The sequence below is a fragment of the Megascapheus bottae genome, chromosome 3 (assembly GCF_031878675.1).
Source record: "Megascapheus bottae isolate mThoBot1 chromosome 3, mThoBot2.hap1, whole genome shotgun sequence".
Taxonomy (NCBI): domain Eukaryota; kingdom Metazoa; phylum Chordata; class Mammalia; order Rodentia; family Geomyidae; genus Megascapheus; species Megascapheus bottae.
Window position 1 is genome coordinate 31,441,148 of NC_143511.1, and position 23,490 is coordinate 31,464,637.

The 23,490-nt window shown below is 40.9% G+C and overlaps 1 protein-coding gene across 7 annotated transcripts in view; it reads right to left on the bottom strand.

Moving 5' to 3' along the window:
* Positions 1 to 23,490, bottom strand: part of Spin1 (spindlin 1) — a 74,077-nt gene that overhangs the window by 15,812 nt on the left and 34,775 nt on the right. For 6 of the 7 annotated variants that reach the window (XM_090329781.1, XM_090329775.1, XM_090329774.1 and 3 more), the window contains 2 exons: positions 23,032 to 23,241; positions 9,527 to 9,575 (listed from right to left, as the gene is read on the bottom strand). In XM_090329781.1, coding sequence (XP_090185907.1) covers positions 9,527 to 9,575; positions 23,032 to 23,083 — 101 coding nt within the window. In that variant the 5' untranslated portion in view covers positions 23,084 to 23,241. Of the gene's footprint in view, positions 1 to 9,526; positions 9,576 to 16,338; positions 16,457 to 23,031; positions 23,242 to 23,490 lie in introns of all 7 variants that reach the window. The other variant, XM_090329780.1, reaches the window with a different exon arrangement.

Genomic DNA, 23,490 nt, shown 5'->3' on the forward strand with positions numbered 1-23,490 from the left:
AGAAGGCCTAACCCTAAGGCTCAGTCAAAAATCCCCTCTTGGCACAGCATGATGGTTCACTCCTGTAACTCAGAATTTAGAAGGCAGAAGAAGGAGAACTGTAAGTATGAGGCCAGATTGGGCTACATATAAAATCTTAAGACACTTTTTTTTTTCGGGGGGAGGAGGGTGGGCAGTGCTGGGACTTGAACTCTGGGCCTGGCTGCTGTCCCTCTACCAGTTGAGCCACAGTACCACTTCTGGCTTTTGCTGAGTAGTTTATTGAAGAGTCTCGGGGACTTTCCTGCCTGGGCTGGCTTCAGACCGCAATCTTCATATCATACTCAGCCTTTTGAGTAGCTAGAATTATAGATATGAGCCCCTGGCACCTGAAAATTTTGGACATTTAACTATACTAGCAACCTACTGTTGATCAGGAAAGGAACCTTACCAATTATAATGCAGACAATTAACACATAGTTCCTACATGTATCACATGTGGAAAAGCAAATACGGCAACAGCCACCAAGAGACCTCGTGCTAAGATGCTGCCTCACTTCCTGGAGGAATTGCCCACAGAACATACCGCAGTTTCCCATGAAGACTCTCACACAGCAACAGGAGACTATGAAATCATTGCAGTGGTACATACAGCCTTTTAGGCCACCACAAAGTATGTGTGTATAGTTCTCTAAGAACTATATTTAGGATAGGGTTTTGCTTCATTTTACCTTTTTATAACAGGCATTTGGGCATATGGTAGTAAAATGGTATCAGATATATGTACAGCTTTTGTTTACATGACCTACCTTTTTCTCAGCAAGGTTCATCTGCAAGTTTTTTCAAAATAGATAAGCTCTACTTACTTATCTGAGCAGACCCTATCATCTAAGGTCAATCACAGTGAGTAACTGACATCTATTCTAACTACAGATTTCCATTTTCCTCTCAAAATGCAAGAAAAAAATTCTCAAAATAAAATAAGGAGTGTGACTCCCTTACAAAGCTTGAAACTTAAGTACATGACTTCACGTAAGAAAGAAAGAAGTGCAAATTCGATACTGTTCACAATACAAAAGCTATATACAATCCCCCAAAAAAACACCAAGAGCAAGGACCAAGTAAGGATTCCCAGTATATGGAGGAAAGGAGTCCATCATATGTACTGCCTGTAGTTTACATCCTGTCATTCTACTGTATTTCTACAAATGCAACAGGTTCATCAGTACACTTATACTTGATGTGTCAACTTGGCTTTATCACAGTACCCAAGTATATGGTCATGTGCAGTGTAGAGGAGACTGTGACAGTATTTTTAAGATAGATTTATTATTTAAACTTGCACACTACTACTGTTGCAGTCTTAGGCATGAAGAATGCTGCCATACCAGCTCTTTCTGCTGTTCTGCCCTCTAGATTCCAGACTTACTAACCCTACAATGTGAGCTAGTTCCTTCCTATGAGTCCTCCCTTCGTCTCTATCCCTTTCCTTCCTTCTACTTTGTTTCTCTGGAGAAATGAAAGAGATCCAGATGCATGAAATTCTCATCACTGAACTTCAACACAACTACTATAAAGTTATCAGAAATTCTAGTTCAATAGCACACCCCTTTTACCATACTGGCAGTATCATTCTGTAGATAAGGATCATCTACAGGTTTGCTTGTTTTTTCCTCAGTACCAGAGCTTGAACTCAGGACCTGAGCACTGTCCTGGGGCTTTCTCAAGACTAGTGCTCTACCACTTGAGCCACAGCAGCATTTCTGGCCTTTTCTATGTATATGGTACCACGGAATTGAACCCAGGGCCTTGTGGGTGCTAGGTAAGCACTCTACCACTAGGCCACACTCCTGGCCTCATCTGCAGCTCTTAATAATGTTTGGGAAATGCTTCTAATCATAGTCTCCTACACTACTTTTTTATTCTGGTTGGCCTAAAATCATGATTCTGGAATTATAGGTGTGAACCTCAGGCCTGGCCCAATTCTTATAGGTCTCTGTCTCTCTCTCTTTTGCCAGCCCTAGGCTTGAGCTCAGGGCATGGGCACTGTCCTTGGACTTTCTCAAGGGTAGAGCTCTACCACTTGAGCCTCAGCACCACTCTGGCTTTTTTTTTCTATGTAGGTGGTACCGAAGAATCAAACCCAGGTCTTCCAGCATGCTAGGCAAGCACTTTACCACTAGGCCAAACTCCCGGCCCCTATTTCTCTCTTTTTTCCTTTCCTTTCTCTCTCCCATTTGTAAAAATAACTTTTAGATGACTTTTAGAATGTCAACTCCTTATTCCCAAAAGAGCTCAAGAGTATGTAATACAGACATTATTATAGCTGTCTAATTTACTTAGTGAACAACTTACAGCTTTTCTACCAACAAATGCTGATGGTAAAGATAAACAGTAAGGCCAGAAGCATGGCCTGCAAAAAACAAACAAAAGACAGGTTTTTAGAACTTCCTTAAATAACAAGGAGTATACAGAAAAACATCTCATATCAGCCAGGCATTTTGTGGCTCACACCTGTAAAACTAGCTAATAAGGCTGAGATTCCAGGATAGCAGTTCAATGACAGCAGGGGCACGAAATTCCATGAGACGTGTGTGTGAGTGTGCGTGTGTGTGTGTGTGTTTGGATTCTGGTTTTTGTGTTTTTTTTTGCCAGTCCTGGGCATTTTTTTTTTTTGCCAGTCCTGGGCTTGGGCTTAGGGCCTGAGCACTGTCCTTGGGTTTTCTCAAGGCCAGCACTCTACCACTTAAGCCACAGCACCACTACTGGCCTTTTTCTATTTGTTTTTGTTTTTTTTTTTTTGCCAGTCCTGGGCTTGGGAAATTCCATGAGACGTGTGTGTGTGTGTGTGTGTGTGTGTGTGTGTGTGTGTGTGTGTGTGTGTGTGTGTGTTTGGATTCTCGTTTTGGGGGGTTTTTTTGCCAGTCCTGGGCTTGGGCTTAGGGCCTGAGCACTGTCCTTGGGTTTTCTCAAGGCCAGCACTCTACCACTTAAGCCATAGCACCACTACTGGCCTTTTTCTATGTATGGGTACCGAGGAATCGAACCCAGGTCTTCATGCATGCTAGGCAAGCACTCTACCACTAGGTCAAACTCCCAGCCCCTTATTATTTTTTTTTTATGTTACTTTTTTTTTTTTTTTTTGCCAGTCCTGGGCATGAGCTCAGGGCTTGAGCACTGTCCTTGGACTTTCTCAAGGCTAGAGCTCTACCACTTGAGCCTCAACACCACCTCCGGCTTTTTTGTATGTATGTGGTACCAAGGAATCGAACTCGGGTCTTTGTGCATGCTAGGCAAGCACTTTAACCACTAGGCCAAACTCCCGCCCCCCCCCTTATTTTTTTTTATTAAAGAATTTATTAACATTGATTTTTACATTATATTCTAAAATGACAAGTTTAACAAACAAGTGTTCAAGAAGGGACTCTCTATATACAATCACTAGCACTTAGTTTTTAGAACTTAATCACAATTAGGCTAAGGGTTTGTATGTCATAGAAACGTAAATTTATGAAATAAAACATTATGTCTATAGAGTCATAGACTTTTATGTCTATATAGTTATGTTTATATTTCCATTACCATGTCCATAGCATTGGGTATGCAGTTATTGAGTCCTCACTCTTGTACTGTTTGGATCTAATAGCCACATATTAAGGATACCATGAGCCTTTTGATCCTTAGGTCTTGACTTGTCTCACTCAACATGATTCGCTCTAGATTCATCTACTTCCCCGTGAATGCCATTATTTTATCTTGTCTGTTGGCTATGCAGAATTCCATTGTACATTCCACATTTTCTGTATCCATTCATCTGCAGTAGAGCATCTGGATTGTTTCCATCGCCTGGCTATTGTGAATAGTGCAGAGATGAACATAGCTGAGCAGGTGTCCTTATCATATCTTGGGCTATGAAGTTCAGGGTAGATGCCCAGAAGTGGTGTGGCGGGATCGTAGGGAAGGTCAATTTTCAATTCTTTAAGAAACCTCCACACTGCTTTCCAGCATAAGACTTTTTTGTGTGTGTGGGTCATGGGGCTTGATGTAGACCTGGGCGCTGTCCCTGAGCTCTTAAGCTCCAGGCTACCACCCTATCCTTGAGCCAAACCCTACTTCCCATTTTCTAGAGGTTAATTAGAGATAAGAGTCTCAGGTCCTTTTGTGCCTAGGCTGGCTTTGAACCTTGATCCTCAGATCTCAGCCTTCTGAGTAGCTAGGATGACAGGCATGAGCCACCCACCAGACCGGCTCTTTGTATATCGGCTCATGAGACTCTTGTCTCCAACCAGCCACCAGAAATGGTGGACAAAGGGTAAACAAATACAGCAGTAATACTAACAAGATACTATGTTGAAAATGAATTATGGAACCTGTGGTGCAAGGGGGGGGTGACACTGTTCAAAAAGAAATGACTTGGGTTACTGTAACCCCTCTATACATCACCTTTACAACAATACATTTTAAAAGAAAAAAGCCAAATGAGAAAGTGAGGCCCTAAATGCACGCGCATGGACACACACACACACTCAGTTGTGTGAAGCCATGATTTTCAGTACATTCATAGAACTATATCCTAAGTTTAAAACATTTTTATCACTGCTAACAAACTCTTTTCCTAAAAGCCATTATTACCCACTTCTCAGTCTTAGGCATCCACTAATTTACTCTATACAGATAGATTTGCTGAATCTGAACATTTTATTTTATATAAGTGGAATGATAAAGGCTAAAAAACAAAAGATCAAATATTGAACAAGCATGTAAAAATATTTTAATTTCAAATTGCTAATTAGAATTTTGAAATCAGGAAAAATAAAAATTAAGGCTTTTCCATATGAATTGAACATATGAATAATAGCACAAGACAAAGACAAATATGTAAAATTACTAGTGTTAGAAATATGTCAAATTACCAAGGAAAGACTCAATCTTTTCTGAACTATTTACTCCAAGAGCATCCCAAGTAGAAGTGCATGTGCATATACATGTGTGTGTGTATATATACATATACACATATACGTGCATATATACAGACACATACACACATACATATACACACATGTATATGGAGGGAGAGCATCAGTCATAGAACTTGAGCTCAGGGCCTAGATGCTGTTCCTGAGCTCTTTTGCTCAAGGATAGCGCGCTACCCCTCTGAGCCACAGCACCACTTCCAGTTTTAACTGGTGGTTAATCAGAGATAAGAGTCTCATGGATTTTCCTATACAGGCTGCTTTTGAACCGTGAGCCTCAGATCTCCTGAGTAGCTAGGATTACATGTGTGAGCCACCAGTGCCTGGCTAATTAACTGGTATTTTAAAATGACAGTTCTTGTTTATCAAAATGAGTAACAAAGGAGAAAAAAAAAACGACATGTTTTTGGGAGGTGGGCAAGGGGGTAAAGGCAAAAGAATGGCAGTTGGAAGAATGAGCAAATGCAGTCATTACATTCTATGTACACTATGTGAAAGATGAACTACAGAACTTGAATATAGGGACAGGAGGGTGAAACAGGGAATTATAGAAGTGACACTGACTGAAAAACACTGTACTCATAACTTGACTTATAGAATTGCAATCCCTTTGTACAATTACTCAGTAATAAAAAAATTTCAAAAATAACAAGCAAATAATTAACTCCCTATGCAGAAACCAAAAATATATAAATGACAGTTCTTTGGATATAGTGATTTTGATTAAATGTTTTCTAGATATGCCACTTTCAAATAGTTTTTCATTCTCCTGTAATTTTTTTCCCTTGCAAAGAACCTAAAATATGCTTAACCATCATTTATCAGTTAATAATAACCAACCAATTATAAAATACAGTTAATTAATGTTAATCAGTCCTCTATTGTTCATGGGAAACAATATTATAAAATGAATACCATAATACTAAAACTAAGGCACTTCCAATCTTAGTTATGAATGAAATGTTATAGTATAAGCTTATGCCTATAATCAGAGCTACTGAAGAGGAGACCTAAAGATGGCAATTCAAAGCTAGCCTGGACAGAGAAGTCGAATTATCTCCAATTAATCACAGGAAAAAGTCAGAAGTGGTGCTGTAGCTCAAGTGGTAGAGTGCTAGCTTTGAGCAAAAGATGCTCAGGGATAGTGCCTGGGCCCAGTGTTCAAGTCTCAGGACCAGCAAAAAATAAAAGAAAGGTGATACTATGTCATGAGAAGACAGAATTAAATACCTCAAATCTTGCTCTTTGTTCCTTACTTTCAGAGGCTTTTTTTGTCTTTAAACAAATGGCTCAAGAAAAAAAGAAAAAAAAATCATAGGCTAGGGGTTTGGCCCAGTGGTAGAGTGCTTGCCTAGCATTCACGAAGACCCAGTTTCGTTTCCTAGGTACCACATACATAGAAAAAACATGGAAGTGGTGCTGTGGCTCAAGTTGCAGAGCACTAGCCTTGAGGAAAACCCAAGGACAGTGCTCAGGCCCTGAGTTCAGTCACCAGGACTGGCAAAAAAAAAAAAAAAAAATCAAGTCATGAAAAGGAGCTGTGTGTATGCAATTACAGTCCCAGTACTTGGTAGGCTGGTGCAGGTATATTGCTAAGTTCTAGGCTAGCCTGGTCTACACACACAGTAGGACTATGTCACCAACAAAACAAAAACTGAAGTGCTGAAAGGGAATTGAGCATCATTCAGGATGGACTAACTTTCCACTGTGGCTTTTAGTAACTTGAATATAAGCAGAGTTTATCTGGTCACATACAAATCTCTTGGTGAGCGTAGGTGACATTGCTTGGCTCAGGATGGACTTTACCACTTGTTTCCGTTTGCATTCATCTCAAGCTGCTGCTCTGATCCATGGGCCACATTCTAGGCAGGTAGCAGTGACTGAGATGATCAAGCTCCTAATTGCAGTGTTCATGTACCAAACAAGGTAAACAGACTGTAGGAGACACTTCAGTACTCTACTCAAGTAAATATCCATTATAATTATTTTGTGAAAGAAATAAGTTCTAGCATGGTGGCGTCTCACGCCTGTAACCCTAGCTACTCAGGAGGCTAAGATCTGAGGATTAAGGTTCAAAGCCAGTGAAGGCACAAAAGGACCTAAGACTTACTTTCAATAAACCTCTAGAAAGTGGAAGTAGGGCTGGGCTCAAGGGTGGGGTGGTATCCTAGAGCTGAAGAGCTTAGGGACAGCATCCCAGGCCAAGTTCAAGCTCCATGACCTACAAAAATTAATTAATTAATTAATTAAAAGAAAAGAAAATTCTGTGGAGGCTAGTTTTGTCTAGTGGTAGAGTACTTGCCTAGCATGCACAAAGACCCAGGTTTGATTCTTCAGTGTCACATACACAGAAAAGCCAGAAATGGTGCTGTGGCTTAAGTGGCAGAGTGCTACCACTAAGGCCCTAGTTCAAGTCCCAGGACTGGCCAAAAAAAAAAGAAAAAAGAAACAGAAACAAAAAAAAAGTTCTGTGTTGAAAAGTCTTCCTTTTACCCAGACTTCCTTTCTAGGTACCTTAAACTCACTGCTCTTCTTAGCCAGCATTTAAATATTTTACATTTTGGTAGCCAATGCTTAAAGGCAGGCACCATCTGCAAAATACTGGTCAATGGTCACAGTTCTACCATGAGCTAGTTCAAATCCATCACATACTGTTCTTGGTCATACAGATTACCAATATTCTTGCCACTCTAGTGATTATAACATAAGTAAGTAATCTTTAAATCATAGATTTAAAAATAAGTAAAAATGGCTGAAAGCAGAATGTATATTAACATTCTCAAAACCTTTTCAGTGGCAAAAATCTATTTTCAATGTACTATTTGGTCTTGCTTACTTTACTGCCAATGCCTAAAATATATGGGAGGGTGGCTGTCTCTGTCTCTGTCTCTGTCTCTGTCTCTCTCTCTCTCTCTCTCTCTCTCTCTCTCTCTCTCTCTCTCTCTCTCTCTCTCTCTCTCTCTCTCTCTCTCTCTGTGTGTATATATATATATAAAAATTTTTTGTCGGTTGTAGGATTTGAACTCTGGGCCTGGGTGCTGTCCTTGAGCATTTCAGCTCAAAGCTAACGTCCTACCCCTTGAGCCACAACACCACTTCCAGTTTTCTAGTAGTTAATTGAAGAGTCTCATGTACTTTTGTACCTGGGCTGGCTTTGAACTGCGATCCTCAGATCTCAGCCTCCTGAATAGCTAGGATTACAGGCATGAGTCACCATGCCCAGCTTTTTGTATATTTTTTGTCTTCTATTTTTGGCAAGATGTGGCCTACCATTTATGGTAGTAGGATGATATTAAGTACAACTATCACATTAATTAGCATACCCGTCAGTATGGCAAAACCATAAAGGCAACAAGGAAAAGGAAGTTTAATGAGCAAGCAATCATCAGAGAAACAAGAACATATTCATCTAACCTTCAATTTTCCTAGGTCATTTCTTAAGCTGAATATTATGAATGCTTGCTTAATATTGGACGCCTGAGGTCATGAGAATACAATAAGGGCATAAACTTTCAAAGTGAGTAATTTGGAAATAGCTGCTATACAGTGACCTTGTAAAGGTGTTTGTAGCACGGTGTTTCCAAGGTGGAGGAACACAGCCAGCAATGAATGGCAGGGCTTCTGTACCCAGACACCTACAGATTACAGCACTGAGAACATACTTGTCACTTTACTTCTGGATGTGGGGATGGAAACCTATATCCCAGCGTGTGAGAAGTGAAAGGACTATGAGCTTAATACTAGCATGGACTATATACTGAGACCCTCACAAAGCAAAAACTAAGAATGGCTACTTAATCACATTTTAGCATGAGTATGCTTTCTCTAAATGGCTAGTTTAGAGAAAGCAGACAGTGCAGCATGCTAGACAGTCGTGTTGCACAAAACCCAGCTTCTATACAAAAGAAACTCCCTACTGTAAATTACAGATATAGACCAGGAGAATAACCCTGCATCTAGACAGATCACCTTTGCCAGAGACACAGGAGAGGTTTGCCATGTGCCAACTCTCACACCACTGCTATTTCTTACAACTAGGCTGGCTCCTCAGAAATGGGAACAGACCATGACTCTTTTTTTTTTTTTTTTTGCCAGTCCTGGGCTTGAGCTCAGGGCCTGAGCGCTGTCCTTGGACTTTCTCAAGGCTAGCACTCTACCACTTGAGCCTCAGCACCATTTCCGGCTTTTGTCTATGTATGTGGTACCAAGGAATCGAACCCGGGTCTTCGTGCATGCTAGGCAAGCACTTTAACCACTAGGCCAAACTCCCGGCCCCCAGACCATGATTCTTAAAGGTTCGACAGTGAGGGGCACACCAGGCTCAGTTCAGCCAGACCAAACAGAAGGAACAAGGTGGAAACATGACTGCACTGTCACCAGGCATTGGGCTAAAGTGAGCTGGGAATCCACTTTTTAAAGAGGTACTTAAGTGCTAGTTAACTAAGCGTCACAGCTATCTAAAACTGGGTATCCCAGGGGCAGGAAGTGTGACAGAAGTTAACAATGAAACACACCACCCACAGTAACTGTTATCAATAAAAACTAAAACTAAATCAAGTTTCCAAATTGCTTACTTGTGGGATGTCCTCTTCTTCATCATGTTTGCAGACACTCCGGCATGGCCTGCAAGAAAGTGAGCTACAGTCAGTGCGAAGTGGAAAGACCTCAGATTGTGGGGAAAATTTAATGTGTGCAAAAATGCTACACCAGTCTGTAAAGAAACCAATAGGCTGAAGTGAAGTAGGGAGGCAGGGTCTGGCTGGCGACATCTTGGCCACGTGGCATCTTGTCTTCATGAGGGGAAAGGTAAAGCCTCCCATCACCTGCCTCCCAGGTGATGGGCTTGCCTGAATCCCAAAGGCAGAGGCGGGGTCTTGGATGACAGGCTACTAGACCAGTCAGTCCAATATCTGGGACGTGAGTTTCCTGTGCCCTTTCCCTGTGACCTGATTCAGGCCCAGACGAGGAGAGGCACCATTACACCCTGCCACATGTCTCCATGTTTGCGCCCTGTGTCCCATCTCCTGGCTCTTCTCCGGTCACCATGGCATCCCAATTCAACTCTCCATTGGAACTGAATTGGTTTATTGGTATTGTTCTTGTTCTTTCTTTCCTCTCCGGCCTTCCTGGCTCAGTTTCCTAATAGTGTTAAGTGTACTTGCTGACTGCTGGTCTTTAAGAGTCCACCATGAAGTTGCCAGCCTTTTTATTAAAAGACTCCAAAATTTGACCTCTCAAAAGGTGGCTTCTCCATTTTTGTGCCATACAACATAAGCAATTATATTTACTGAAATTTTACAAAAGGAGATAGTGTAGACAGACAAAATGGCAGACAATACACCACTTCTAAATCAGCCATTAAAACACAAAACCAAACCAGGTTCAGATGGCTCATGCCTGTAATCCTACTTAGGAGGCTAAGCTCTGAGGAACATGGTTCGACGCCAACCTGGGCAGGAAAGACCATGATGAGACCCTTGACTTCAAATTGGAGTGGTACTGTAGCTCAGTGGGAGAGTACTAACCTTGAGCAAAAAAGCTCAGGGACAGCATTCTGATCGGAGTACTGGCACATGTAAGATCATATGTGCACACCCTCTCTCCCTCCATCCTCCCACCTCCATAACTACAGTCATGTGAAAAAAAAAATGTAAGAATGAAGAATTCTTGCTATGAAGCTGGAACTTCAGACTGCCTTTTCATAAAGAAGTAGAAAGCAGGACAAAATGTATAAGCATCTGGTTTCCACACTGGGATAGCACACAATAAATGTCTACACGAGTTGGGAGTAGAAAAGCAAGCAAGAGGGGCTGACATTGAAATCACTCCTGAGACTAATATTGGGTGATGGGATAAAAAGGGACACTGACTTTGTCAAGTAGAGAACCAGACTGCAATTAGAGAGAAATAGTGACTGGAAATATGGAAGAGAGTATAGCCCAGGAGGGGCCTTCACAGAAGGCAAGCTTCAGTAATTGAGGGAGGGGGGAAAGATGAGTGGGGAGGGGAAGTGCATTACTGATTCAGTAATCTGGAAGGAGGCTCAGTCTTTGACTGATCCTCACATAAAGAATCCCGGGAAATAAAAAAATGATTGTCGACTGTAGGACTTGAACTCTGGGTCTGGGCTCATCAGCTCAAGGCTAGCGCTCTACCCCTGAATCACAGGACCACTTCTGATTTTCTGGTGGTTAATTGGAGATAAGAGTCTCAAGGACTTTCATACCCAGGCTGGCTTTGAACTGCCATCTTTAGATCTCAGCCTCCTGAGCAGACATGGCGTGAACCACCAGTGCCAGGCAATGGCATTAAATTCTATTCAGTCATGTCTTAAACACTTGGAGCAATCAGTGGGGGAGGGGGGGAGGTGGCGGCGGCGGGGGGGGGGGGGGAATGTAACAAGCGCATCAAAGGCAGAACAGATGAAAACAATTCCATACTACTGCCTAATACAAACTATTCTATTTTTATTCTTTTTTTTTTTTCTAATTTGCCAGTACTGAGGCTTGAACTCAGAGCCTGAGTGCTGCCCTTGGGTTCAAGGCTGGCATCCAACCACTTGAGCCATACCTGGGACTTCCAGCTTTTTGTGGTTTAGTCACACAGACTTTCTTACCCAGACTGGCTTTGAACCACAAACCATGAACCATAATCCCCAGATCCCAGCCTCCTGAGAAGCTAAGTCTACAGGTGTGAGCCACCGGGCAGGTGTGAGCCATGGGCACCCAGTGGCTTTCTAATCAATTTTTAAGAGCCATTGATAAATAAGAAGAGCCCCAATATTCCAGTGGAAAATACACGAAATATAGATAAGCAAAGATAGCAGAGGCTTCACGTTGTTGTTAAGAACAATCAATGTAAGAACTTGAGGGGGAAAAGGGTTTAAAATGCAGCAGTGGAGCTCATGGGACACAGAAGAAAAGTGAGCTATAGCTTGTGGGTAGAGATGGGAGAGAAGGACTGGGAGAGAATAAGAGAACAGAAGACACAACATAAAAAGGAAATGTACTCATTACCTGATTTGTGTAAACAGTAATCTCTTTGTACATCACCTTTATAATAATGAAGTAAATAATTAAAGAAATGAACAATCAATGTAAACTAGAAGACACCAGCATAAATCTCTCAGGGCAGGGAAAGAAGTAAACCAGTCCACCCATCAGCACAGACTACTACTATTAGTCAAGTCTGCTACCCCATGCCCAACACCAAATACATGTATAGAAGATGAAAATAGTCTACAATGAACCAATTAAGAGACTAGAAAGGGAAGAACCAATAATTAATCGACAATTAACTTCAGGACAGACAATAATACTGTAGATCACAAAGGACATTTCAAAATGATAGAAAGGTTGATTAATCAAGAAGTCATAATAATCTCAAATACATATAAACGTAATTAGAGTACTGAAATTCATGAAGCAAAACTGGCAGAACTAAAGACAATGTCATATCCATATAATTACATTTAATTATATAACTCTCCCCTCTTAGCAACTGATAGAAGTAGGCAATCAAAGAATTTAAAGAACCTGTAAATCATGAACATCTAACTTAAAATGAATAATGCCAAAATATGCAATTTCCCCTAGTTTACAAGGTAATATTCAACAGATAAAACCAGCTTGACCAGTGTGGTGGCTCACGCCTGTAATCCTAGCTAGTCAGGAGGCTGAGATTTGAGAATCATGGTTCAAAGCCAGCCCAGGTACTGAAGACTGTGAGACTCTTATCTCCATTAATCACTAGAAAACAGGAAGTGGGGCTGTGACACAAGGGGTAGGGCAGCAGTCTTGAGCTGAAGAGCTCAGAGACAATGCCCAGGCCCAGAGTTTAAGCCCCATGACCCCCTCCCCCCAACACACAAAAAGAGTGAATTGTAATACAAGCCTCAAAATATTCATTAGAATACTCAAAAATAGCATCTTACCACATCAGAATCAAACTAAAAATAAATATTAAAGAGCTATCTGCACCAACTGGGTGGAGACATGAGGGGAAAACTGGTAACACTGTCCAAAAAGAAATGTATTTTTTTTTCCCAGTAGGTCATGGGGCTTGAACACTGGGCCTGGACGTTGTCCTGAGCTCTTCAGTTCAAGGCTATTGCCCTACCCCTTGAGCCACAGCACCACTTCCAATTTTCTAGTGATTAATTGCCCAGAAAAAGAAAAGCTTGTGTTTGTTGTTGTTTTGTTTTGTTTTTAAATTAGACTTACTGCTGGGAATGGTGGCTCATGCCTGTAATCCTAGCTACTCAAGAGGCTGAGATCTGAGGATGGTAGTTCAAAGCCAGCCTGGGCACTAAAGTCCCTAAAACTCTTATTGCCAATTAACCACTAGAAAACAGGAAATGGTGCTGTGGCTCCAGGGGTAGGGTGATAGCCTTGAGCTGAAGAGCTCAAGAGTTCAAGCCCCACAACCAAAAACAACAAAAAAAATTAGGGGCCGGGAGTTTGGCCTTAGTGGTTAAAGTGCTTGCCTAGCATGCATGAAGACCCGGGTTCGATTCCTCAGTACCACATATAGAAAAAAAGCTGAAAGTGGTGCTGAGGCTCAAGTGGTAGAGCTCTAGCCTTGAGAAAGTCCAAGGACAGTGCTCAGGCCCTGAGCTCAAGCCCAGGACTGGCAAAAAAAAAAAAAAAAAAAATTAGACTTACTTTTCTGCCTGTCAGCATTGGGTGAAAATGAGGACGGTGGATGATGCTTTCAAAGTGTTGGCAAACTGACTGGACCCAAACTCACACCCAGCTAAACTACCAACTCAAGACACATACTCTCCCACATACAGCACGAATATTTTTATCTCACATACATTCTTCAGAAAATTCAGAGAGAAAAGAACATAAACACATAAAATTTCAGAAACCAGAGATCCAATCCAGAAGAACAATTCCAGTATGACTTCTGTGATAGAGGATGAGATGTGAACAACAGAGTAAATTGACCACACAAAAGATAAATAACCTATATCACAAACAAGAGAATGATAACACTAACATAAAAAGGGCTTGTAAAAGTGGAGAAAAATGGACACAATAACAACACACAGAGAGAGGCCAAACAGGGCCTTTCTAGGACATGATATACAGCATCACAGAAAGAACAGTTAGACACAGTTTCTAAACCTTAAGGTGAACAAAATCTACCTTTTTTTTTTTCTTACAATACTTGTCACTAGCAAGCCCGTGGGGAAAAAAAAATCTTCCACATTACCGGTAGAACTATAAAATAATAGCATCAATGGAGAGGAATCCTATGACTCTTACAAAATTACACCTCCATTTTAATCTAAATAAAAATTTTATTTCAGATATCTATACAAACAATATCTCGCAGACACTATTTGAAACAGCCAATTAGAAACAACCCAAATGATCAATAACTGTACAATAAATCACAGAATAAGCAGAAAGAATCTCTGTGCTATCCAACTGCAAAAAGCAACAAGGAAGATCTCTATAAGCTGTTTGAGAAATCATTAACACATACTGCCAAGTGAAACAAGCATGCAACAGAAAGGAAGACATATTATACATACTACCTGGGCACTGGTAACGTCACTGAGAATGTGAGTTACATCATCCATCTAAGGATCACCATCTGTCCAGCAAAAACAAACACACACACACACACACACACACACACACACCAAAAATCAAACCAAAAAAAAAAAAATCCCTGTAATAGATCGCTGTATCACATCAATTAGTCAAAAATAAACTGTTATATGACCGAAATACATTCAAACTATACCAAACCCATGATGCACAAGAAACATAAAATATACCTGAAGTGTTCTAACTCAAGTTTAGTCAGACACATTCTGAAGTAAGACCAACTGTTACAGAACTTGGCGTGGGCTCATGTTCCAAAGATCAGGAGTAATGCCTTATTTAGCAATCCACTTGGATTAGAAATCCTAAACAACCCTCATCCAAACCACACGCTGTGACCACAATCCAGTGACCCATTCTCCCAGAAGTACTGTTTCCTCTTGTGAAATTTCAAGGTGAGACACCTCCTGTTCCCCAGTAAGTTCACTAGGCCCAACTTCATAGGACAAGCAGCTGTCTCTACTCATGTAGTTTCAGCCCAAGGTAGGAGCATATGACTACACGTAAAACTTTCTCAGTAGTTTCTTTTTTATTCTATAAAGGGATCCTACCTGACATTAAAGGAAAAGGAGAGAGAGGCACACGTGGGAATTGGATTATCTACTATAATTCAAGTAAGGAAGACAGCAAGCCAAGGGAAGAGAAAACAGTACTTTTACTGACCCCTTCACAGAGGGAATAAACAGACAAAGATCAGTTTGATCATATAAAGCGGGAACTTGGAGCTATGACTTTAACTACAGCGAATATGGGAGTAATGGATGGAAAAGCTCTAAGCCGGGTACTGGTGGCTCACACCTGTAATCCTAGCTACTCAGGAGGCTAAATCTAAGGATCATGATTCAAAGGCAGCCCAGGAAGGCAAGTCTGAGATTCTTTATCCCCAACTTACCCAGAAAATTGCAAATGGTGCCATGGCTCAAAGTAGCAGAACACTAGCCTTGAGCACAAATGCTCAAGGACAGGTCCCAGGCCCTGAGTTCAAGCCCCACAACTGACCAAAAAAAAAAAAAAAAACAAAGAAAGAAAAATGAAAAGTTCTGGTCTTGACTCTCACAGAACTACTATACTGTCTGAACCACCCCTATTCTCTTCCCCTTATTTCTCTAGGCCAACACAAATTACTGGCCGCAAGTTGGCACTATAGCATTAACTGTCTCAAATGTAGGCAGATGAAAATTCTATATCACATGCAACAAATGGACTGAGGACCACAGCAGTTTTACACTGGGTAACCCAAACAAAGCCTTAGGAACAAGAAACACGAACAAACAATAAAGATGGCTCTGTTGTCCTCTTGCAGTGAGGGAAAGACAGAACTGCTAGTAACTGCTTCAGGGTCTTGGTCAAAATCCTCAGTATTTCCTTGTGACTGAGTTCCTGATTGGCAGGTGATGGGCACCTCACAGGCTTGAGCTCCAGTCATTCTCATCTCATATCTGGTTCGCTCATTCACCTGGAGTGAGCAGGGGTGTTCTGGCTTTACACGACACTTCCTTGGCAACTGCCCTATCAGGCAGATTTAGAGACACTCTGACCACAGCAGAACACTTCTCATGCCGCAGCAACTTGTTTTCAAACAGAACTTCATTGCAGGGCTATTCCATGAGACCCATCAGGGAAGTCAGCAGGCCAAAACTATCTACCCTGCCATTTTTAAATTCTCTCTCAACGTTCATGTCATGCTGAATGAAGACTCAATAAGACTGTTCAAATTTCCCCCAACAAACTCTCCCTCCATACCTTCAGCCATCAAAGGTCAGTACCTCAAAGCCATTAGAGTCCATTTTCAAATGACCCAGGTAGGTGCCACCATCTTCAAATCTCAGTTGACCAAAACTATGTTTGCAGCCTTCCTTCCACTCTTCACAATATTCTTCCCCACTGGAGTAAGTGAAGGAAACTTTTTGTCAGTGTCATGAAGAAAGGAGTGAAAACTGGGCAGGATCTTTCCAGACAACTGTCACACCCAGATGTGAACCAGTGATCATGGCTTCACCCAGCTCCCCAAGGCCGCCTTCCACTCCTACATCTCCACCAGTATCAGCCCTGCTCACGAATACATCATTTTAAGAGAGAAAATAGAATATTTAAAATTCAGCTCCTGCTATCCAACATCCAAAAGAATAAATCTACTTCCAGAGAAAACACCCACAAATATGGATGCATGAACTCCCTAACAAAGTAAATAAATACTACCAGGCCACAAAGGCCACCTGTCACAACAGAGTTAAGGAAAGCAAATCAAACAGAGAAACTCAAGCAGCAGGGTTAATTCCACACACATTTTAAAAACATAATTTACACTCTCAGAAATATAAGCTACTTTTATCCATGAAATAGGTATGTGAATTTTGAAAAGTCTCCTGGACATTTAAAATATTGATTAAAATTTGATATACACATGTGCACACACTCAAAAAGGTCAGAATAGTCAAGGAATTTCCCCTAAAAAGGAGTAACACAATTAGGGCCAGGAGTGTGGCTTAGTGGTAGAGTGTTTGCCTACCATGCACAAAGCCCTGGGTTCAATTCCTCAGTTCCATATACACAGGAAAAGCCAGAAGTGGTGCTGTGAAATCAACCAAGAGGTACGTGTATCTAAAGATGAGAAAAGTAAAGGACCACCTGAAAACATAAATGGGAAAAAAAAAAGACACCAACAGAGATTATCATAAAGTTCTAAAATACATAAAAAGATAATGTCAGCTAAGCACTGGTGGCTCACACCACTCAGGGAGTCTGACATGGAGGACCTCAGTTCAAAACCAACTGGCCAGAAAAGTCCAAGGAAGCTCATCTCCAAAATAATCAGCAAAAAGACAGGCTGTAGACTTGGCTCAAATGGTGAAGTGGCAACCAAGCAAGCAGGAGGCCCTGAGCTCATGCGCCAGCATGTTCAAAACAAAAAGACAATTCCAAGAGTCTCCAGAAAGGAAAAAAAAAAAAATGAACAGCTGGACACCACTAAGCATAAGAAATAACAGGCGTGGTGTCTCACACCTGTAATCCTAACTACTCAGAAAGCTGAGATCTGAGGATCTCAGTTCAAAGCCAGCCTGGGCACTAAAGACCATGAGACTCTTATCTACAATTAACCACTGGAAAATAGGAAGTGGGGCTATGACTCAAGGCATAGGGCAGTAGCCTTGAGCTGAAGAGCTCAGTAACAGCGCACAGGCCCAGAGTTCAAGAGTTCAAGCCCCACAACCAACAAATAAATAGGTAGGTAGGTAGGTAGGTAGGTAGAGAGATAGAGAGAGAACAATGACACCAGCTTCCCTAAACAGCAACAGACCTCAGATGAATAAAATAATGCTCTGGAAATTGTGACTGAAAAGGATTTTCAAACTTAGTCTTAACCAATCAAATGATCAAGCATGAGGGCAGGGTAAAGTATCAATGGGATAGCTAAAAAAAAATACCTCTCTCTTCCTAGCACCTGGGAAATTGAGGCACATGGCTTATGAGTTAAAGTCTATAGAGCAAAACCCTGTCTCCAAAAGGAAAAAAAAAAGAAAGCTCAGTGCTGTGGCTCACTCCTGTAATCCTACCTACTTAGGAGGCTAAGATTTGAAGCCACCCTGGGCACTAAAGTCCCTGAGACTCTTATCTCCAATTAACTACCAGAAAATCGGAGGTGGCACTGTGGCTCAAGAAGTAGGATGGTAGCCTTGAGCTGAAGAGCTCAGGGACAATGACCAGGCCCAGAGTTCAAGTCCCATGACCGACAAAAAAATAAATAAATAAATAGAATAAAATAAGTCAGAAAAAAGGAAATACCAGATTTGGAAGACAAGTAAAAATAAAGGCTAGTCAAGGAAAACTACACAATTTGAAGGGGAAAAAAAATATGTAACAGTACTTACTGGGCTGAGCATAGAATCCCATGGGAAAGTCCTTGTCTTAGATGTCTAGGCCCTGAGAAAAGCCTAGCATCACCAAAATAAATAAATAAATAAAAATTAAAAAAAAAAAACTACTTGCTACTCACTGTTTTTAGGTCCGACTATTTCATAATTACACAGATAAACCTTATTTTCAAAACAGAAATTCCTATATTGAAAGAGATAAAGAGAATATAAAATTGAATTTTGTCTATTCCCTTAAGTCACCTCCATATCAAAGGCTGTGTTAGTTAGATACAACCAATGCAGCAGACATCGGAAGGTGGCAACAATCCATTTATCATGGCCATTTTTTTTTCTTTTTTTTTTTTTTGCCAGTCCTGGGCTTAAGCTCAGGGCCTGAGCGCTGTCTTTGGATTTTTCTCAAGGCTAGAACTCTACCACTTGAGCCTCAGCACCACTTCTGGCTTTTTCTAAGTATGTGGTACCAAGGAATAGAACCCGGGTCTTCGTGCATGCTAGGCAAGCACTCTACCACTGGGTCAAACTCCCGGCCCTATCATGGCCATTTTTAAAACAAAGCTACAAGTCCTTTGATAAACCTCCCAACCAGCACAAGGTATGGGTTCCTTCTCTAGAACTTTGGCAGGTCTTGGAGATGTTTTAGCGAACAGAATGGAGAAATCAATCTATGTTCAATTCCATTTGCTCTGGTAACCTCCACGTCAGAAGACAGACACCCTAGGAGAGCCCAACCAGACCAGGACATGAATATGTAAAGCAGGAAGCCTTTGGGATGGACTCTATATAAGAGCATAGTTGAGCCTTTTTGAGGGGTAAATTTCCTTTTACTTGCAAAGACAAATTAATGACACAGGAACTTAAAGGGGACAGAGCATATATACACTGTCAAAAAGAAGTGAACATTTTGTAAGCAATACTGATCAGGAGTTACCAATCTTCCAAAAATAGGATATTTATTACTGTAATACCTATGTAAAATATATATTTAGTCCTACTATTTCTAGAAACTAGGGAATCTCTATTCTCTATCATGGTAAGAGTACTTGGTGTTTTCAAAAAAAATAATTAGTGGTTGGATGAAGGATCCAGGATGGAAGGTTGGTAATTGAAAAGACTAAAAAAGACTTACTTTAAAGGTTAGGACTTTCAGTCAAGGTTATATGATCACCTATAGTCAGTCATACCTTTATAATAAGAACTCCATAAATGTCCAAGCAGGCAGGGTTTAGACAGCTTCCAGATTGTCTCACATCCAGAGGGGACTGCAGGGGACAATGTGAAGGTAGGAAGTTCTGTGCCTCTTCCCACACACCTCACCCTAAACAACTCATTCATCCATATCCTGAGTAACATCCTTCATAATAAGCAGGTACACACAAGTGTTTCTGGAGTTTTTTGAATAAGGCTGTGGAAAATCAAATCTATAACTAGCTCTGACACAATCTCCAGTTAAGGTAAAACTGAATTGAAACGGAGACTAAGGTGTATCCTGGGTGGTATGCCCCATTGGAATGGCTTGGGTGCTGGACAGCAGAAATTCACTCCACCCAACATCACGGTAACTAGAGGTACTGTGTTGTATTGACTGGGCTTAGAAAATAGGAAGGAAAAACATTTATCCTCTCCACTCAACAGTGAAAAAGAAAGCAATACCTTCATAATCTCCCATGCAAAAAATAACTAACAGGCTAACTGCCATTTACAGAGGACTTATTTATCTTTGTTCTTTCTATGCCATGTGTTATAATAATAAAAAAGAAAATGGGAGATCAAAGCACTTGTTGACATAAACAACCTCCCCCTAGAAACAAAAATCTCTTAATTGAGCTCCATCAGTTACACCTACTATGCTACTTCCAACTAAAGGATGCTAAAAACCAGAAGGCTAGAACTTAGTATGGCATGCATAAAAGAACTTTGGGAAGTAACAATTACTCCAAATAACAGAAACATGGGTGGTTTTAGTCACTGGTCAATAAACTGGAGGGCACTTTTTCCCTTGTAAAATAAAAGCATCCTATTATATACAGTATGATCAATAATGATTATATTATTAAATGTGCCAAGCAGCATCTAGTGAAACATTTGAATCATCTCATTTTGTTCTTACCTGTTATAAACATGTACTCTACGAAAATCACTGGAGTCACAACAATAGACAACAATGATAAACAATAAAGGATTGTCTCAGCAAGGCAAAAGTTACTTCTGCAGAAGAGTGCAACATCAGCCAAAAATCTGGCAAGCCAAGTACACAGAGCAGGTCCTGCTCCTCTGCTAAGAGGAGGTCCTGCTCAGGTTCACAACCTGCATGTGAATGGTGACTTTGCATAGGAAAACATATTTATATAAGGTGACTTTGAAATAACATTAACAGTACACAAGTAGTCTCAAACTACACCTGTATCTTTTGCTATTTCTTCAACAATCTGAGGTCTCTCAATTCCATTTTAAGACTAAACTTTACCTTTCAAAAATCCTTCCTCTCTTCCTAAACAAGAACCAAGCCACCAGGCCAAAGCAGGAACTTCTAAACAACACACATTAGTAGAAAAGACAATTTTTCTCACACCAGGCTTGGTTCAAGCCCTAGGACCAGCGTGAGCATGCGCACGCGGACACGCCAACACGCGGATGGACGGACGAATGGACAAACAGACACGAACAGACACACACAGACACACAGACACACACACACACACACACACACACACTTGAGAAATATTTCCCAATCACATGGTAACAACTTTTGAAATATTTAGTAATTCTGCAAGCATAACAAAAGAATCTTACATTTTGTCAGACTTTCTACAATGTTTTAATGCATATCTGAAATAAGGTGAAGTACCACAGAAAATATCATTTATCTACTCTAGAAAGTACCCTCTAAGACTTTATCATGGGGGTGGAATAGTGATCAGGCAAAATCTAAATGTTCATTCTCATTATATTAACAAATATCAGTTTTTTAATTCCTCTTGTATATTAATTCCATATCCACACTAGTAAAGTTCCTTCAAATAAACCTACTAAACTATTTTTCATTGTTTAAAGATGTTCATCTTGCATTTCACCTTCCTTCAAAAAGAAATGTCCCCCAGATACCAGTGGTCCACACCTGTAATCCTAGCAACTCAGGAGGCTAAGATTTGGAGAACCAGGTTTGAAGCTAGCTAGAACAGTAAAGTCCTTTATCTTCTAATTAACCATCAAGCATGCCAGACTGGAGGCATGAGTCAAATGGAAGAATATCAGCCAGGAGCAAAAAGGCCAATCAAAACTGTGAGGCATGTGAGCAATAGAGATTTATTCCTTTAATTCTAGCTACTCAGAAGGCTGAGATTTGAGGATCATGGTTCAAAGCCAGCAGGAAAGTCCATTAGACTTTTAACCCCAATTAACCACCAGAAATGGAGTGGTGGCTAAAAATGGTAGAGAACTAGCCTTGAGCAAGAGTTCGGGGACAGTGCCCACTACTGAATTAAAACCCCACTACTAACCAAAAAAAAAGTATGAGTTCAAACAAAGTATACTGATTTCAAGTTTTGTTACCTACACAGACACACAAACATAGACACATAATAACCTTGATTTACTATAATCCCATTAAACAGGTACTTACAATTCACTTGCTAAATTTCTCAGATAAAAATAAACTATCAGCCAGTGTGGTGGCTCGTGCCTGTAAGCCTAGCTACTCAGAAGGCTGAGATCTGAGGATCAAGGTTCAAAGCCAGCACAGGCACAATAGGACCTGAGACTCTTACCTCCAATTAACCTCTAGAAAACGTGAAGTGGGGCTTGGCTCAGGGGTAGGGTAGTAGCCTTGAGCTGAAGAGCTCAGGGACAGCGCCCAGGTGGAGTTCAAGCTTTATGACCCACCAAAAAAAAAAAAAAAAAAAGACCCCTATCATGTAGGGAAATGGGAAATCTATAACAAATCGTGATAGTTATGTAATCCAAGCTCAGATACAAATGGAGCATGTTTTTTTCCCCTCATATGGGAAGCTAAACCTAAAATACACCAGGACATGATAAATTGTACAGAACTCTAGACATTCATACGGTAACAAAAGGAGGATATTCTTAGGGGAGGAACACAAAAGTACAATGCCTCTATGCCTGTGGTTATCAAAATGAACTCCAAGAAATGGAAACGAGACTTTTTCTTTTCTCTTTGTTAAGTTTATGTGTCTTGGAGGGCGGGTAAGAAGAGGCACAGACCTGAAGGGACAAAGGATGAACACATACTATACTGACAATGAACTATATAACTTGACGGCAAGAGTGGGGGACAGGAGGGAAAAATTAGGAATGACAGGCAAAGAAGGGGTGGGGTAACAGACACTGTCTAAACAAAAATATACTCATTACTTCCCTTATGAAATGGCAGCCCTTCTGTACATCACCTTTACAATGACAATAAAAAAATAATAGAGTATTCTCAACCTATACACAGAAAGTCTAGTTTTCCAAAAACTAGACCTGTTTTTTGCATAGTGGAAAACACTAATAAGTACACGAATAGCAAACCCCTAGGTATATGTCAAAGTTCTTGTTTTAAAAGTGCAGAGTTGCTCTGCTTACCTGCATCAGCTCTGGACCTCTGGCCAGGTGTCTTTCCGAATGGGGTCTTCATTCATCTGTATTTATGTGAGCAGCAGAGCTGCTTGACTAGGGTGAAAATTCAATATTCTCCAACTTGATACTTCCCACGGAAAGTCAGTGTTTTCATTAATCCACCATCCGAGTGTCTCTTCTAGGAGCTCCGCAGAATTGAACGGAATCACAAGCACACTGCAAAATAGTCAAGTCATTAATTACTAGGGCAGCAAGAGCAAAATGCCTCAAGAACCACTAAATAGAACACACAATGTAGACCTCTAAGCTTTAATAAAACCTCCAGCAATCACCTGTATGTCCTGAAGACCTGAGCTCCTAGCACAGACTAAAAGGAGGCAACAGCCAGTCCCTTTAGAAGAGGAAAACAGTAAGAGCCCAAAATAAACTTACTCCGAGAGCAGCTGAGGACACTTCCCCACTATA